The following is a 17,094-nucleotide window of genomic DNA, read 5'->3' as shown; positions in this document are numbered from 1 at the left end:
ACCAGACTGGTAAAAATGTACATATATCAAATTTTGAGTTGAATTTTGCTACAACAAAACAATGCTAGTCTCTATTGTGTAATTTAAATATGATGTACTTTCATTAGTTTACTGTTAAATACCATACGAGCTCTGTGGATCTGCATGTAAGTAGTATGCCGAAACTCAGAGTCATGAACCCATTTTTCAAACCATAATTGATGGTCATTATGACGTGTCATTAGAACTTTAAATTTATTGGGAGGAAAAAATGCTGTAGACAGTTCTCCAGTTTATTCTTGTGACTACATAAATGAATTTTCTTTAAGAAAGTAGAGAAAAATCTTTGACTTTCTCTTTTTTGTTTGATAGAAAACAGAATCATGTCATTTGGTTTTGGCAATACTGCAGGCCTATCATTTGCAGATCTGGCATCCAAAAGTTCTGAAGACTTTGCTTTTGGCTCAAAGGGTGAGTTCAGCTAGTCTCTGAGACAAACCTCAGCTGGACTTTTGCTTCATATAATATACCTTTTGTGCACAAAATTTCTGTTGATCATTAGAAACAACAATTTTTTGCAAGTTTTTGTCAGAAAGGAAAAAAAACTACCCAAAGTTTAAAATATAACTCTCTTAATTGTAGATAAAAACTTCAAATGGGCAAATACAGGAGCAACTGTGTTTGGAGGTACCACCCGTAAAGATGAAGATGAAGGTGGTAGTGATGATGAGGTAGTACATAGTGATGATATCCACTTTGAGCCAATTGTGTCCTTACCAGAGGTAAGATGACTTCTGGAATATAAAGCAACATTAAGATAAACATTTCTGCTAACGCAGCAAGCTTTAAAATGTTTTGATTAACTAGTTTTGCTTTCTATGTTGCTGTGCCTTGTTCTGCATGTTTTACATTATATTGAAGCACCTGTTTTTCTAAATCCTAGTACAGCATTGCCCTGGGGAGGTGTCTGGTACCTCAGTTAAAATCTTCAAAAGTGATTTCTTTATAATTTGACTGAGAGCTGATGAGGATGCAAATTTATACACATAGCTCATAAAAGCTAAACCATTTATATAGCACAACTGAACATCAGGAAGGGGAACTGAATAACTGCTAGGCTTATACAACTCTGCTATGGCTTTGTATCAGTGACCTGTAGATTCAGTTCTGTGAAAGCCATACCAACTAAGAATTTTTAAGCTAGGCAAGAGATTTCTAGAATCACTAAGCAAAATTATATACAGTTAACATCACTAATGGATGAAGGCTAAGGGAAGTGACTTTGTTAGTTTGAAAATAAATGCTTTTTCAAGAAGTAAGAGAACCTTCAACTTTGAAGGTAGCCTTATAACTTACTGAGACTTCACACAGTTATTCATGTCTTGATTGGTTTTTAGCCTAGTAACCATTTCAGACTCTTCTGATGATACCATCATATTGTCTGACCTTTCCATAAATAATAAAATTTAACTATAGATTAGTAGAATTATTGAGCAAGGCAAATAGAGTACAAAGGAACTGCATGTGGTGTCCTTCAATTTGAACAGCTTGTCTGATCTATTTTGTAACGTGCCTTCAACTTCTTGAAAATTTGGTGTGCCTTTGCTCATCTGTGTGTCACATTATGACTTCTGTGATGCTTTTCTTCTCTGCTTCCCTTTTGGAGTTTCACAAACAGTATTTTGTCAGATACTTCTCCGGTTCTCTCAAGTGTTCCATGTCTTCTCCATGTCTTTGGAGAAGTGCTAACAAAAGGGAATTAGAGGCCAGTAAATGCATACATAAAGTGATGTGGAGAGGCTGTCGTGCCAAAGTTTTGTATACTTGGTGTTTATTCTGTTCAAATGCAAATATCGAATTCTTTAATAATGTGCTAAAGGTGACTCCTGGAATTGTAACAGTACTTCATCTTCACTTCTCAGTGTGCACATCATTCAGCAAACCTGAACCTTGGGGAACTTGCCAGAAGACTTTATCAAGTCTTGGAGTTTTGTTAAAAGAAAAAAAACCCCACACATAAGGAAAATCCCACCAAAACCCAACCAAGCAAACCATTCCCAAAGCAAAACCAACAGACACCCACCACAACTACATGTAGCATGGTGAAGGAGGATTGCAGTGCTGTAATTCTCAAATAATGGAATTTGTGGCTCTTAAATTCTGAAAATGTTTTACCCATTTTGGTGTGATGAATTGGGTGTTGGTGAAAAGAACACACATTATAATATGTCAGAGTCTTCAGAAGTATATGTAATTATTTAATATCTTTGTAGGAAATCACAGGTTCTCAGTCTACTGTACTGTTTTTTTAGGTGGAGGTAAAATCTGGAGAAGAAGATGAAGAAATTCTCTTCAAGGAGAGGGCAAAACTTTACAGATGGGACAGGGATGTTACTCAGTGGAAGGAGCGTGGTGTTGGGGAGATCAAAATACTCTTCCATACACAGAAGAAATACTATAGAGTCCTAATGAGAAGAGACCAAGTTCTTAAAGTCTGTGCAAACCATGTTATCACCAAAGAAATGAACTTAGTGCCCTCTGATACATCAAACAATGCTTTCATTTGGACAGCCACAGATTATGCTGGTGAGTTTTTTCAGGTGGTCTTTGTTTTTTCTAGGTGGTCTGTAGTTTCTGTGTTTTGTTTTCCCCTGGAGATTGCTACAAGATGAAACTAAACAGACCTTCTTGGATTTATTTTTAGATGGTGAAGTAAAAGTAGAGCAATTTGCAGTCAGATTTAAAAGCCAAGAAATGGCCAATTCTTTCAAGAAGATGTTTGAAGAATGCCAGCTAAGCTTGTCAGAACTACAGAAGGGGCACTTGTCTTTAGCAGCAGGACTGTCAAAGGACACCAACCCTGTTGTATATTTTGAAGTTTCTGCTGATGATGAACCTTTAGGACACATAACCATGGAGCTGTTTGCAAATATTGTACCTCGAACTGCTGAAAATTTCAGAGCCCTGTGCACAGGAGAGAAAGGATTTGGATTCAAGAACTCCCGCTTTCACAGAATAGTCACAGACTTTGTGTGTCAGGTAAGCATAAAAGGAAGACTCTTCACTGAGAGAATGAGATGCAACTTGACTAACAATGGCACTTCAAAAAATGACTTATACAGAGTAGCACATTCTTGTTGGCAGCATGGATCCACTGTGCAGGATAGTCTTCTCTGTCCTTTCCCTACAAGGAGCTGAGAAATGATGCAAGCAGCACATGGTACCCTAAGATGCTTTTCACCTGTGCCTACCAGTGGCCTCATGCTTCATTGTTTCCTAGTTCTATCATGACAGGCTGAAAGAAAAAAAAATAGAGGGAGGTGGAGTCCTCTTACAATGGACAAGGGGCCTGTTGCTGAACAGGACCACCAAGGAAAGTAGGCATTCCCAAAACTACCATTCATCCTTCTCTCTGTCTCCAGAGAAGAACTTTTGTTTGCTCACCTGTTAAGAATACTTGCTTTCCAGGCTTCTCTTGGACTCTACAGTACTCTTCATATTTCAGATAATGTGCACTTTAAAACTGGTATTTCAAGTATCACAGATGTTAGGTTTCAATCTAAAATAAGTCTTCTAGGTCCAATTACCATACAGTGGCCAGCTTCCTAAAACATCAAGATTTGTGCAGAGAGCATCAGCCTCCAGTACATCTGTAATCCTAGGTAGACAGTGTTGGTTTTAAACCTCTGTGTGCATTCAGTAGCACTTGCAAATTCTTCATAAATGCTGAAGGCTTAGGAGATTGATCATAGCTCAGCTAGACCTTTCTTAAAATTCTCATCAATAGTTCATTGAGTTTGGTAACTTGGAACAGGCAAGATGAACCAACATCAGTACGTGCTATGTTAATGATCTGCATGTCACTACATCCCCGAAGATGAGGCATGTAGATGACTTTCTACAAGCCCAGATGTATACAGTAATACAGGAAAATAATATACAAAAGTAATGGGAAGGACTTCAGCCTGTTGGAGTGAGTCCAGAGGAGGGCCAAGACTTTCAAGAAGGATGGAACACTGCTCCTATGAGGAAAGGCTAAGAGAATTAAATTTGTTCAGCCTGGAAAAGAGGTGATGTAATGGTGTCATTCCAGAGCCTGAAGGGAGCCTACAAGAAAAATGGGGGGAAACATTTTACAAGCACATGTAGTCACAGGACATGGGAGGAATGGCTTCTAGGTAAAAGAGAGTAGGTTCAGACTAGATGTTAGGAAAAAGTTATTTGCTGTGAAGGTGGTGGGACACTGGAACAAGTTGCCCAGAGAAGTTGTAGATGCCTTACCCTATCAGTGTTCTAGGCCAGTCTGGATGAAGCTCTAAGCAGCCTGGTCCTAGTTCTAGGTGTCCCTGCCCATGGCAGGGGAGTTCTAGGTGATCTTAAAGGTCCTTTCCAATGTTAACCATTCTGTGATGGTATATGAATGGCTTGTCACCAGAATATTAGCTATCTTTCGATTAGCTATCTACGTGTGTCTGAAGTATGCACTTAATGCTTCTTTTGTTAAACCTTTGTGCCTTTCTGATAAACTCATTTAGGATTTAAGCTTATTTTATTCCACATTCTAGAAAGGAGCAGACTTTCTTTTAAAGCAGTTAACTGCACCATGTGTGCCTTGATAAAGTGAACTTTTATCACATTAAATGAGTATATTTTAAGTTTGATTTGCTTCGCCTGAACTTTCTTGAGGTACAGTGAGAAGCTCTTCAATGAGAACTAAGGCTGTATAGATAAAATTTGCACTGTCACCTTTATGTGTACACTCAAATTATCAGGAACCAGAAGTTTGCTACCTTCCAGAAAGATAGAAGACACAGTTACCATGCTGTTCAACCAGTTATGTGGCAAAGCTGTATGGAATTACTGGTCACTGCTTTGTTAACCTTTTTTTCAGGTGATTAATTCTGTGCCTGTAGGGACTAAGCAAGGACAGGCCTTCAGTGAGTTAATGCAGGTCCAGGCAGCTTCCAGGGCCAAGCGATGCAGGCAGTAGGAATGACAGGCCTAAAGGAATGTCACCATGGGGAGCAGGAAGATAAAGTGCTGTGTTCAGGATAAACAAGGGATACACCTTCTACTACTGCTTCCCTTTCCATGAACAAACCTGCTGAAGCTGGGAAGCCCTACATCTAAGCAAATATTGATACTTGTGAAAATGAAGAGTTCTTCCAAAACAAAGTCTTTACTGTTGAAAGGAAATACAACTTTTGGATTATGTTTTAGGACTTTTCAGTTAATGCTATGTCTGTCTGTTTTTTGTTTTTGTTTTTTTTTTTTTTTTTAGGGAGGAGATATAACTAACCATGATGGAACAGGTGGACGGTCAATTTATGGAACAGCATTTGAAGATGAGAATTTCACAGTGAAACACACTGGTCCTGGATTGCTGTCAATGGCAAATAAGGGCAGGGATACAAATAATTCTCAGTTCTTCATAACACTTAAAAAAGCAGAACACTTGGACTTCAAGCATGTGGTATTTGGATTTGTGAAAGATGGAATGGATGTTGTGAAAAAGATTGAATCCTTTGGTTCTCCTAAAGGGCTAGTAAATGGAAGAATTGTTATTACAGACTGTGGGCAAATATAGAATTATTTCTTTGAGTATACAGATGTTTTTGCAGTATAAATCAGTATTTAGATGTTATTGACTAATTAATTTCAACTTCTTAAAATGGACACTTCTGATGTATAAATGTAAAATTACAGGCTATAGTTGAATTTTTTTATGTGTTCTAATTGATTTTTTTTGCATGGAAAATAAAGTTCAGGCACTGGCATATTTCAGGTGTATTTGTGTTATCCTGACATATTTGTATTAAGTGTCAAATTTTAAAAATTAAATCCTAGTCTTGTTAAAATAAATGTCTTGTCTTCTCTTTGCTTTGTTTAAAAAAAGATAACTTGTATAACTTGGTTCTTGCTCTCATGAAGCTCTTTTGAATATGCAGATTGTAGATGTAAATTGTTGGACAGTACACTGAAGGCCTTTGAAAGGTAATTGGTATTCCAGTGAGCAGAAAGCAGGCTGATCCAGGTAGATGTTGGTTTGTTCTGTCTGCATAGTTTTTTAATGATTGGTCTTTGTTTTGCTAGAGCAATACGCCACATTTGTTTTTGTTCTTAAACTATTTCTAAAAAACTTGGCTTAATGAAAAACAACTCAGCATTGGTATTTTACTTGACATACTTCAAGTGTAACCCTCTGACTCTGCTCGGTGTTTATTAGCTGTGCTGCAGGCTCTAGCTTGTGTATTCAGTGTGCTTGTACCTTTTACAACTTTGCTTCTCAAGAGTGAGTATGCATGGGAAAATGTGGGGTTCATTTAAACTGATACTCTACAGCTCGGTGCTGGCAACACGCTTTTAGCTTAGCTTTATTTGGGAGTTCATTTCTTTTTAAAGGATGGCAGTAATACATCTTCAGGGGTCCTCAGGGACCTTACTACTTTGTCCAACCACTCAAAGGAGCCTGGAGCTGGGGCAACCAGGGACAAGACAATAGGACGTAGACTTACGCTGTGCGAGGGCAGGTCCAGGTAGGACAGCAGGATGAATTTCTTCCGAGAAAGGCTGATTGGGCATTGGCATGGGCGGCCCACGGCTGTGTTGGAATCACCGTCGCTGGAGGTGTATAAGGAGGTAGCACTGCGTGGTCCAGTTACCAGAGTGCTGTTAGGCCGTGGGTTGGACGCGAGGCCGCGCTGTGCCGGGGGTGGAGAGGAGCGGTGTGCTTCATGATGATGATGATGACGATGTGTGCCCGCCCCGGCAGGCCCCGAGCGGCGGCTCCCCCTGCGCTGCCCGCCCGGGCCGGCGCTGCCCGCGCCCCGAGTGCGCCTGCGCGGCTCGTGGCGGTTGGTTCGAGCGCGGCGGTGCCGCCATGGCGGGCCCGGGGCCCGGCCGCGGCCGCTCCGCCCAGGCGCTGCAGCGGCGCTGCCCGCAGGGGCCGGCGGGGGTGAGACGGGGCCGGGGCGGGCGGCCTGCGGGGAGGAGGAGGCGGCACAGAAAAGCCATTTCCTCCTCGCCGCATCCCTGGACTGTTTGGAGAAATAGAGGGTGGGGGGCCTGTCCGCTGCCTCGGGGTTCATTGTAAGTGCCGTGCTGCTGCGAAGCCGGGCAGTGCGAGACAAAAGTGGGGTTTAAACAGACTTGAGGAGGTTACGTGCTCTTGCTACTCCTATCCCTCACCCCGCGCTCCGATTGCCTTAGAATTGAAGTGCTGAAGAGTTGTCTTTGTCCGAGGAGGAAATTTCCCTGGAAATTGCAATTCCAGATTCTCCGTGGTACCAAGACACAGTTTAGCATACAGGTTTTGCCTAAGACCTGGTGCCTGCCCGTTGAGTGAGAAAATATGTGAATCCTCTTAGAAGTATATGTAAGCTTGTATGAAATGTATATAATAGGATAACTCATTTTTCTTTCTTTTTTTTTTTTTCTTTTTTGCTACAGTAATTGACAGCCTTACTTAGAATGTATTAGGAGTATTTGTGATTTTTTTTTTTTTTTTTTTTTTTTTTTTTTTTTTGGTAAAGCTTAGTGATTAGCTCTGTTGAGAGAGCAGGAAATTGTTCCATATCTAGTCAATCAGGAATCAAGCCCATGGTTCATTAGAGACTGCTGCAATGGCCAGACAGTTAATTATGATGGGTATCAGTTCCTTGCTAAGTTATTTTATACAGAGAAGGTTGGGTTCTTTGTACTCAGAAGAATGAAGGAACGGTGCTGACAAATCAAAAGTGATCTGCCTAAAAATTCAGCAGCAAAGACCTCCCCATTGTGGTGTTTCAAAAGCCTTTGATACTTAGTAGAAGGAGAGCTTGCTGGCAAGGCACCTTTCTTTTGCCGGAATTCTGCTTATCTTTCAGTGAAACAAATTTTTGCAGTTGTTTTCATCCATCTGTATTCCCAAATGCTTCCAGTGTGTCTGGGGGATAACAGGCCTTAAGTGCTCAGACTCATGCTGCAAGGGGAAGTAATATGGTGGAAAAATACCCACGAGCAACCAGAGATTGGGAGAGATTGAAACTGAGTTAGGTGCATAGTTAGATTGGGATACTGAGTTAGTCCTGGGAATCATCAATGAATACAAAACCCAGCCTTTTTTTTCCTTAGGAAGAGCAGCTTGCCATTTTAGGATCAGGAGCCATCTCAAATGTGATATGAAGATTTTGAGCTAAAATCAGGCTGTATGTGCCCTTCGTTCTTGCAGAAGGATTTGCAACTTGAGTAGCATTTGATGGTGTTCTAGATTCTTTGGGGAATTTTTCTTGGGGAATATTCTGTTTTGAATTACAGAACTGTATCTTAAAGGAAAGTAATTTTAAAAACTTATTTTTAAAAGTCTTGTACTGAGACTTTAATGCTTGCAAGGAAGAAATGTTATATGTGTTTCTGTGCTTTGTTATTTCATTGAAAAGTAGTTGTTCAAGGGCAGGAACATACAGCAGCTGATCACTTGATCTAGAGCATAGCAGAGAGATGCAGTGAAACAAGTACGATCATGAGAGCTGCCTTGAGTCTGATATTTTGTAATGTGCATTTAATTGATTTTGGTTGTAGCCTAAAATTTCTGTCATCCACTTTTTTAGTATGTACTTATAAATTAGTAAGAAAAAGTAGAGCAGGAAACTTCGGCATAAAAAGCCTAGATATGAAGGTAGAGGGCACTGTTTCCACAATTTCCTATCTACTTTCATGCCTTTATTTTATGTTACTCTCTTCATAGTGCTTTATAGCTTCTTAAACATTCTAACATAGAACACGACAAGTATTTTGGTATTAGACTGTAGAGAATATATTTGCCTCTTTATGTTAATATAAGGACCATTTACATTTATGTATTTAAAAAAAACCCCTCTCTTTTCAAAGCCAGTAGTTTGTAGTAAGAATTGTGTTACAAAGTGTGACTGTTAAACCAGTAAGTTGTGACATACTTTTTCCATGAAAATTCTGATTAGAGTGCAATGGCTTTGTGTTTTCTTGTAGGATTGCCTCTCAGGAGCATTGCATACCAAATGTAAGAGCAGAAGCTCCCTAGTTTACAAAGGTAATACAAAGCAATGGTGATTTGATATCTTTTACAGGGAAAACATACACTAAAGCTGTATTGTTCCTAAATTTATTTAGTTTTGTATTTTCTTATTTTAAATAGATAGGTAATCTTTATCAGGGGGTTGATACCTGGGAGCCAACCTGGGAACGTTAACAAGTAAAGAGCGCAAAGGATGTTTGGGAACAATGGTTCACAGCCTGTTTGTCTTTAAGTCCTGCTTGACTTAGTTGGTAGCAGTCTATTTCATAATGCATGTATTTAGCTTTAATTTAAAGATACATAAATGTTTAATATTTAGAACACATTTGGTCTCTTTCAGAAACTGGTGCAAGGAGACAGCAGGCTAAATCAATGTATTTGTAAGACTTCTGTTACAGAAAAATTTCTGTAGGCAGACAAGCTCTAAAATTTAAGGAAGACAAATCATAAGCTAAATAATGAAAGCTAAATAATTCTTACTATGGCTTAAGCTGTTATAATTAAGTTCATAATTTGTCAGGCTGCATCAGTGGTGGTTTTGGTTCTTAAACCTACATGGGCATCATTGCAAGTACTTATAATAAGTCCTTATTGATTTCTTAATGTCAGCTTCTCAGATATGAAATTGTTTCAATTTTATGTATTTCAGGTGGCACTGACAGCTCACTGAAAAATATAACTATTTCTTTATCAAAATATTCTTTAGAGTCAGAACTTACTGAAACTGGAAGAGAGAAGAGTATCAGATCTAGTGATTTCCAGAAAAGTTTGAAAAACTGGGATTGGTAGGAGGTGTTTTTATTTTTCCTTTATTATTTTTTTCTCATAAAACTCCAAATAATACAGATGTATTTGGACTGTGCAAAAGTTGTTTTAAGTTTCTTGTTTTCTTGTTAAGTAAAGAACTGTTTGTAGCTAATTTATGCAATAATGAGGATGTTGATTTTGATGAGGGATATTGTTTCACTTTCTAATCTAATCTGTGTATTTTGGAATTGCTAAGGGGATACAGGAATGACATAAACTTAACTAGGTGATAAAAAATTAACTAGGAGGAAAGGAATAGCCCAAACTGATAAACAGATTTATGTTTATTTAGATATAATTCAATTCCAAATGCCAAGAAATCTCTTTTAAGGGCTATTTTACACCAAACAGGAAAATATAATTTAAAAAGAGGGATTGTATTTTTAGTTCTCCAGGAATTTGGTGGTTTGTGGTGAGAGAAGAGTGTTGGTTTTACCTGTTATTTACATGTGCTTACAGCATATGTACAACAAAAGCCTAGTTATTTTAACAACTTTTAAGTCAGCAACATGTAATTTCTGTGGTTGAGATTTCTGAGTAATAATGCCTTTCATCCAAGTGATTTAACTCTGCTATTTGTTATCAGTAAAATAACAAAGTCTTACATTAAGCAATGTTTGCCTTTTTATACAATCTTGTTTCAGTCTCTGTTATGTATCATGTTAGAAAGTAATTGAGTAATTTAAAGTTTGTGTTGTTTTGTACTTTTAGTTTTGATGATGAGCAAGATTATTTTTGTGGTTCAAGTGGTCTAGACATAGAAGCAAGCAGCATTATTTGCTCTGAAACTGATGCAATTCAAAATGCAGCTGTATACATGGGAACAGGTAATAAAGACTTAATTTTTTACATTCTTACATCTCTCTGTGAAGTATAACATGTAACTTAAAAAACTTCCTAGTAAATGTATTTCTGTTCAATTCAGAAATACAATAATCACCTGAAATGTATTTTAATGTGGGGACTTTAGCTTTCACATGAGTACTTTCTTTAGAATTATTTTATGAGGTTCAGATGTACTTGAAGCAATACCAACATTATTTTCTCATGTGGCATCCAGTAGTTTTTTAAGCCTTGTCTTGTTTTCTTAGATGTCACCCTAAGGTCTAATCAGCAGCAAATCACTTGCCTGAAGCCCTTACAAAAATAATAGGAGATTTTGGTGACGTGATTCAGTCTGTGCAGAGATTCCATACAGACATCTATATATCTGGGATTTCTATATTGCAGTGGAGGGCTTTATTTATAAAACTGTTGATTCTTGATCAGTTTGAATAAATAATGGAACAAGAACTTCGATCAAATCTCTGTAATTCTTTAGATTGCTTTCACATTTTGATATGTCTCACTCTGTACTTGTAACTCTGAATTCCTAGAACATATTTTTGCAGGTTTTGTACAACTATCATATCAATATTTAGCTAGGAGTGATTTTTTAATGTAAAATGCATTTTTTCTCATGTTGACAGGCCTCACTTTACCATCTCATTTGTCTGCAAATACTCAAGAAAATATGCACCGCGTTATCAACCATGGTTTGTTAAAGAAACTCGTGCATGGAACTGGTGCTCAGGCATGCAATAGGCAAGGTTTAATACCACATCACATCAGTCAAATTTACAATGAATTATTTGTCATACATCAGAAGCTCCAGGTAAGAACTGGAATCACCTTCAAATTTTTGTTGAATAATGCTGTGAATATTCTCACTTTTGAGAAAGAAATTTGAAATTACTTATATAGTAAAACTTACTTATATATTAAGACTAATATTTTTTACTATTACTTTATATTAATCACAGTTACTTATATACTAAATCTGTGTCTTCATCTGCCTCTTCCCCTAGATTAATTCAGTGATTCAGTAATGATGCTTAGACTTGAATTTTGGGTAGACCAGGTAGATGGGTAGGTGGGCAGATTCAGCTTGTGGGAGTTGGAACACAGTGTTTCTACATCCAAGACTGTCTTGTAAGACACTGTGTGTGTAGAGGGAAGCACTCGCAAGCATTCTTTCTTTTGAGAACATCTGAAACTGTTCTCCTGACTCTAGGCATTCCAAAGCGCTTGCCTTCATAGCCTCCTCCAAAATCTCTCTATTCATCCCACCAGTTCATCCCCAGCAGGTTTAAGCTACTAATAGAAGAGCCTCCTATATGGTTTTACTCTGTAATAGTTCCTAAGCTTCTGCTGGATTCCCTGCCATAATTGTCTTTTGCAACATATGAGATAAAAATAATTTCGTATCTCTTCTTTCATCACTGGTTTTTCAGGGATGCTTCTCACTAGTTGAAGAAACAATATCATTAATCTAGTGTTCAACACAGACAGTCACATCAGACTCTGTTCTGTCTTACAGTTAATACCATTATCCAAATATTTTAGAAGCAAAAGCCAAAGTTTAATATTCTAGAGCAACAATGTAGAGTTTAATTTTGCATTTTGGGAGGTTAAACCATTCCAATGCACGTGGAGGTCTTCTGGGCTAATGTGCAAGGAAACTGAACAGAGCTGCCTGTGAGGATACTTTGTATTAGTAAGCTCTTGTGTAACTGTAATTTCATAAAGACCTAAATGTATCTCTGGGTCAAAATTTTAAATTCAGCATAATTTGGGAAAACTTCACATGGGTTTCTAAAGTAGTTTAACCTTTTTTTCTTGATACAGAGAGAAAGTTCAGCACAGCAGGAGTATGCTCTGCAACTGCAGAAACGAGAACATTGTCTAACAGAACAAGAAGCATTATTTTTTCAACACGAAGCAGCTTTGGCTAAAATAAGAGGTGTTGAGGAAGAAGTTCACACAAAAATTGCAGCTATAAAAGAGGTGAAATAGTGTATTTAATGATAGATATTGCTCCATATGCTCTTTAACTAATTTGTAGTTATCTTAAGCCATCACATGTTTGCTGGAAATCCTGTTTATTTCTTTGAAGCCCATGAAATCCCCAAAGGAAAGATTTAAATAAAAACTACTGAACAATATTGCTAGAGTATTTGTATGACTTCTGTTTCAGAATGGTGCATTTACTTGTCTGATGTGTAGTACATTTTACAGTTACAAGTTAGAGAAAGGAGTTAATTTTTTTTGTAAAATAGTGAAAGCTATGTGACTATCTGAAAGCTATGTAAAATTAGAGAAAAAAATGTGGTCTGTCTGTAATTGTGTGTAAGTTAGATGAGTATCTTTGCATTAGCTGTAGTTGCAGTGGATTTCCTTGGGAATGCTTTAAGACACATTGAGATCTTATGACGTAACACCTATTGCAGAGAGTACTAGCAAACAAAGACTCAAAAAGTTTGGAGGAAGACCAGCCTAACTTTGGGGGTATGGAAAGAAAGAGTAGTGAAGAAGAGTGAATTCATGGAAGGGGAGAAATGAAAGCTGGAATATCTTCAGTAAAATAAAACCTTGCTATTTTACCAAATCTGAGGTACTTAAATCTAAGGTCCAGAGAAGGTTAAATAGAAAACAAATTTCAGGGATAAGAGATGAATGGCAGTGGATATGCAGGTTGTATGTAATAATTCATATTCTTGTGTTGTAAACCAGATCTACAAGGCATGATTCATTCTGCATGATTCAGAGTAAACAAAGGCAGAATCATGAGTTGAACACCCAAAACACTTTTTTGTAAATATTTGGAAGAGTGAGCTGTAGGTAAAAGCTTTGTCATTGATTTTAGTTCACAAATGCATCCCACATCTGAATTGTTTGAGAAATATACATATATTAGTTGGTCTGGGTAGAATAGGCAGCAATAGGAGCTATAGGCTGTGCATGTTGCTCTCAGTTTCTTTATAGATCCTTCTTAATAGGCAGTACAGAGCTTGTTTTTCTCACTGCTGACTGAACATGCAAATTTGGACATGAAGAACTTCATATTAGAAAGTTTGTCCAACTCCTTTAACACTTAACTGGAACTTACTGTTTCTAGAATAGTCTCTTTTAAAACATGTTCTTAAATTTGATATTTCTACAGCAACATGAGGCAGAAGTTAAGCAGCTGACAGAAGCCTTGAGAGAAATAACTAAAGAAAATAGGAGGCTGAAGTCATCATTTGACAGCTTGAGGGATGTGAATGACTCTTTAAGAAAGCAGGTAAACTTTATTATTTCCTGTCATAACTAATTCTACAAGTTACAGTCAACAATTTTAAATATTTGAGCAGCTTGAGTTTGCAAAATTGCTGACCTTTTGTTTCTCTAAGACAAGAATTGTATGAATGACTGAAAGTATTTTTCTCATCTGTTTCTAGTACTTGAAATTTAGCCTTTCTGACCTTTTACAATATGAAAAAGAAGTAGGATTTATTCCATTGACTCACTAGCAACAGCTAATTGTTAGGAAGGGAAAATCCATTGAGAACGGATGGAGAGAAAGTATTTTGTGGCATAATGGAATCTACCCTGTGCAGATTTGTTGTGCCAAATTGCTATGCTGATTCTATTAAGTGAAAAGTAGAATGTTTATTTCTAACTTCATGTTTGATCAGTATTTTCAGTTATTTCTGCAAATTTTAATGAAGGCAGTATTTTCTCAATTTGTAATCTAGAATGGTGTGTTTCATAGCAATGCATAGAGTGGGAATTTGTCTCTCTTGACTGTTAAGTCTGATCTAAAATGGTGATACACAAATTATCTAAATGATTTGAGCATTGCTTATTCATTGACCTAATTAATGTTCTGATAATCTGAATACAATAAAAATCTACAGCAGAGCCTTATTCTTTCCCTTCAGAAAGTGAGACCTAACTCCTAGGATGTTGTGGTTCTGATGCAACCCATCTGTCTCGTTATTTCCTCTCACTATAAAATCTTTGCGCTTCTGTGATGATCATGCCGTTTATTATTGTATGGATAAAGCATGGGTTTTTTTTATTTAAATAGAGGTAGCAGTTTCCCTGATCTTTTCTCACCGAGAAAACTGTTTTTTTAGCATGGTCAATAATTGCCTTCCCCATTAACAAGACTATGATAACATTCTTGAATTTGTGCATTTTTGTCACTTCTTCATGAAAAGTAATCAAATGTGAAGTGCCTGTATATCTAGAGTGTCATTATAGTGCTTATTCTTTCCCTGCACTCTGAAAGGTTGGGCTGCAGGTCAACAAAGAGATACTGCTGCTGTCTTATTTATCCTGGAACAGGTTGCCCACAGAGGTGATAGGAGCCTAACACCTTGGAACTCTTCAAAAGCTGTCTGGACATAACAGCCAGTTCTTCCTGGCCCAGCTTGAGCTGGGGGTTGGACCAGATGCCTTCCAGAGGTGCTCTCAAATCTCAGCCAGTCTATGATTCTGTAATTTGTTGAGGGAAATGGATGATGATTTTGTTTCTATCACTTTTCATGCTAATAAGAAAAAACTTAAATAATTTCGCTGCTCAATAACATTAAGTTACTTCAGTGTGATAATTAAGTCAAGATGTGAGTTTTGAATTTACAGACAGTTTAATATTTTCTGCTTCTTTCAGTTAAGTGATGTAACTGAGTTGAACAAGAAGTTGGAAGGTCAAGCACGAAAAGCAAAAGCTCGTTTAGAAAATCTACAAGTAAGGTTTGTTCTTACATTTACCTGACTTTATAGGTAACCAGTGAAATATAATTAATTGTTATATTTTTTTTAGAGGAAGCATGAATTTTCAAAGGTACGGAAATCTAATGATTTGTGTCAAGTGATGAAAGAAGGCAAACCTGTGAAACAGGAGAAAGTGATGGCAACATCAAGAACTGCTGTGGTAAGAATTAAGCAGAAGTCTTGAATCTTTTCATTTGGAAGACATTAGGTAGTGTAACATTCTCTGTGCATCTGCTAGAAATTGCAAAATGTAGCTTCTAATTTTATTTTATGAGTTACACTAAGAAGAGAAACAGATTATATTGGGGGAAAACCCACACTTAACAAAGAATTAAGTTTGTTGCTGAAAATATGTCTTGGATTTCATATTGCTTATGTATATGCATATGTGTATATTTTTATTTATATGGCAAGTTTTCCTCCTCACACCATGTTATCTTTCATCTGCCAATTAGAATTATAACCTGCATCCATTGTCACAGGTTTCTTTTGCTGTGTCAGAACAAATCTTAGACTCATTCTGGTTACTACTACAGAACAGCACTATCCTCATGAATAACACCAGGTTAAAAGTAGTCTTTCATATGTATCCAATAAAGAACCTTAATCTTCTAAACCAAAAGTGGTATACTGCTATTATTTTTTTGAGAAATAATCTTTACTGAAGGACTGAGATTAAATGCAGTGTTCATTCACAGTTCCAAAACAATCACTTTTTTTCCTTAAAAAACCTTCTTACATCACTTAATGAAATTCTTTCTGTCTCCATCTAGTTCCATTTATGGTATTACTCTGCCAACATCTCCCAGCTGGTTATGCTGGTTTTTTTCCAGCTAGAGGTAAACTGTGAAATGAGAGGTATTCACACCATCCTATCTAATTGATCTACAATGAATGCCTTAAGACTGTGGTGTCTACATATAGCCAACAAATTCTCTTTATATAGGTTTTAGCATACTTTGGTTGCACATGAAATACAAATAGTATCTGTAGTTACAGTTCTGAGTGAAGAGGAAAAGAGTTATTTGAAGGTGGATAGAAGAAAAGTTTTGAGGTCATTAGGGAATTGTTCATGCAGCCTATCTTCAGGTATCTCTGGATTTCTTTTGTAGAGTATTTCATTGCAGTGTAGTAGAGCCAAGATTAGAGTTCCATTAAGTCTTTGTTCTTTTTTTAAACAATACTAGTTACCTAGTTAAATTTATCAACAGTGGATTGCATGAAATGAAACAAAGTAGGTCTAGTGTATTGAAATAAGAATTGTGAAGGACTTTAAAGACTTGTTTTCTCCTGTATTCCATTTGTCCAGAATTACAAAGTGTGGTGATTCTGTATTATTTTTTTTCCCAAGCTGTTTTACTACCATTTGACCAAGTACAAAATAAATTATGGGTATACATTTTTCACACCCAGAAATCATCACAATAGGTTTTTGTTTTGCACTGGGGAGTGAGGTGTGAGAGAAAGAAACACTGCAAGGTTCCTTCTGGGTCTTTGTAAGAAAGACTGACAACAAATGGCTTAATTAAATGGCTATTAAAATAAGACAGAGTAAGAGGAGGAATATAGAGAGTGAGTAAATCTTGTGTCCCATTAGATGCTGGGAACATTGTGTTTGTGCAGCATCAAATGGAGCCCTGGTGGACTTTTCCCAGAGCATGCTGAGCAGAGACTGTCCGTTGAAAGATGCCCCTCTT

At 37.3% G+C, this 17,094-nt stretch overlaps 2 protein-coding genes across 11 annotated transcripts in view; both read left to right on the top strand.

The window, feature by feature from the left end:
- Positions 1–5,841, top strand: part of RGPD4 (RANBP2 like and GRIP domain containing 4) — a 33,680-nt gene extending 27,839 nt beyond the window's left edge. For all 4 annotated transcript variants that reach the window (XM_053970817.1, XM_053970818.1, XM_053970816.1 and 1 more), the window contains 5 exons: positions 352–450; positions 622–761; positions 2,292–2,565; positions 2,684–3,018; positions 5,261–5,841. In XM_053970817.1, the coding sequence (XP_053826792.1) occupies positions 352–450; positions 622–761; positions 2,292–2,565; positions 2,684–3,018; positions 5,261–5,566 (1,154 nt within the window). In that variant the 3' untranslated portion in view covers positions 5,567–5,841. The remainder of the gene's footprint in view (positions 1–351; positions 451–621; positions 762–2,291; positions 2,566–2,683; positions 3,019–5,260) is intronic.
- A 1,012-nt stretch (positions 5,842–6,853) lies between these two features.
- Positions 6,854–17,094, top strand: part of CCDC138 (coiled-coil domain containing 138) — a 34,231-nt gene continuing 23,990 nt past the window's right edge. For 6 of the 7 annotated variants that reach the window (XM_053970826.1, XM_053970821.1, XM_053970820.1 and 3 more), the window contains exons 1-9: positions 6,854–6,934; positions 8,965–9,025; positions 9,717–9,795; positions 10,529–10,644; positions 11,287–11,471; positions 12,485–12,643; positions 13,800–13,919; positions 15,294–15,371; positions 15,447–15,557. In XM_053970826.1, coding sequence (XP_053826801.1) covers positions 6,860–6,934; positions 8,965–9,025; positions 9,717–9,795; positions 10,529–10,644; positions 11,287–11,471; positions 12,485–12,643; positions 13,800–13,919; positions 15,294–15,371; positions 15,447–15,557 — 984 coding nt within the window. In that variant the 5' untranslated portion in view covers positions 6,854–6,859. The remainder of the gene's footprint in view (positions 6,935–8,964; positions 9,026–9,716; positions 9,796–10,528; positions 10,645–11,286; positions 11,472–12,484; positions 12,644–13,799; positions 13,920–15,293; positions 15,372–15,446; positions 15,558–17,094) is intronic. The other variant, XM_053970825.1, reaches the window with a different exon arrangement.

Source organism: Vidua macroura, chromosome 2 (genome assembly GCF_024509145.1).
Source record: "Vidua macroura isolate BioBank_ID:100142 chromosome 2, ASM2450914v1, whole genome shotgun sequence".
Classification (NCBI taxonomy): Eukaryota; Metazoa; Chordata; class Aves; order Passeriformes; family Viduidae; genus Vidua; species Vidua macroura.
Note: the sequence above shows the minus strand (reverse complement) of the source record. Positions and strands in the feature narration are given on the sequence as shown.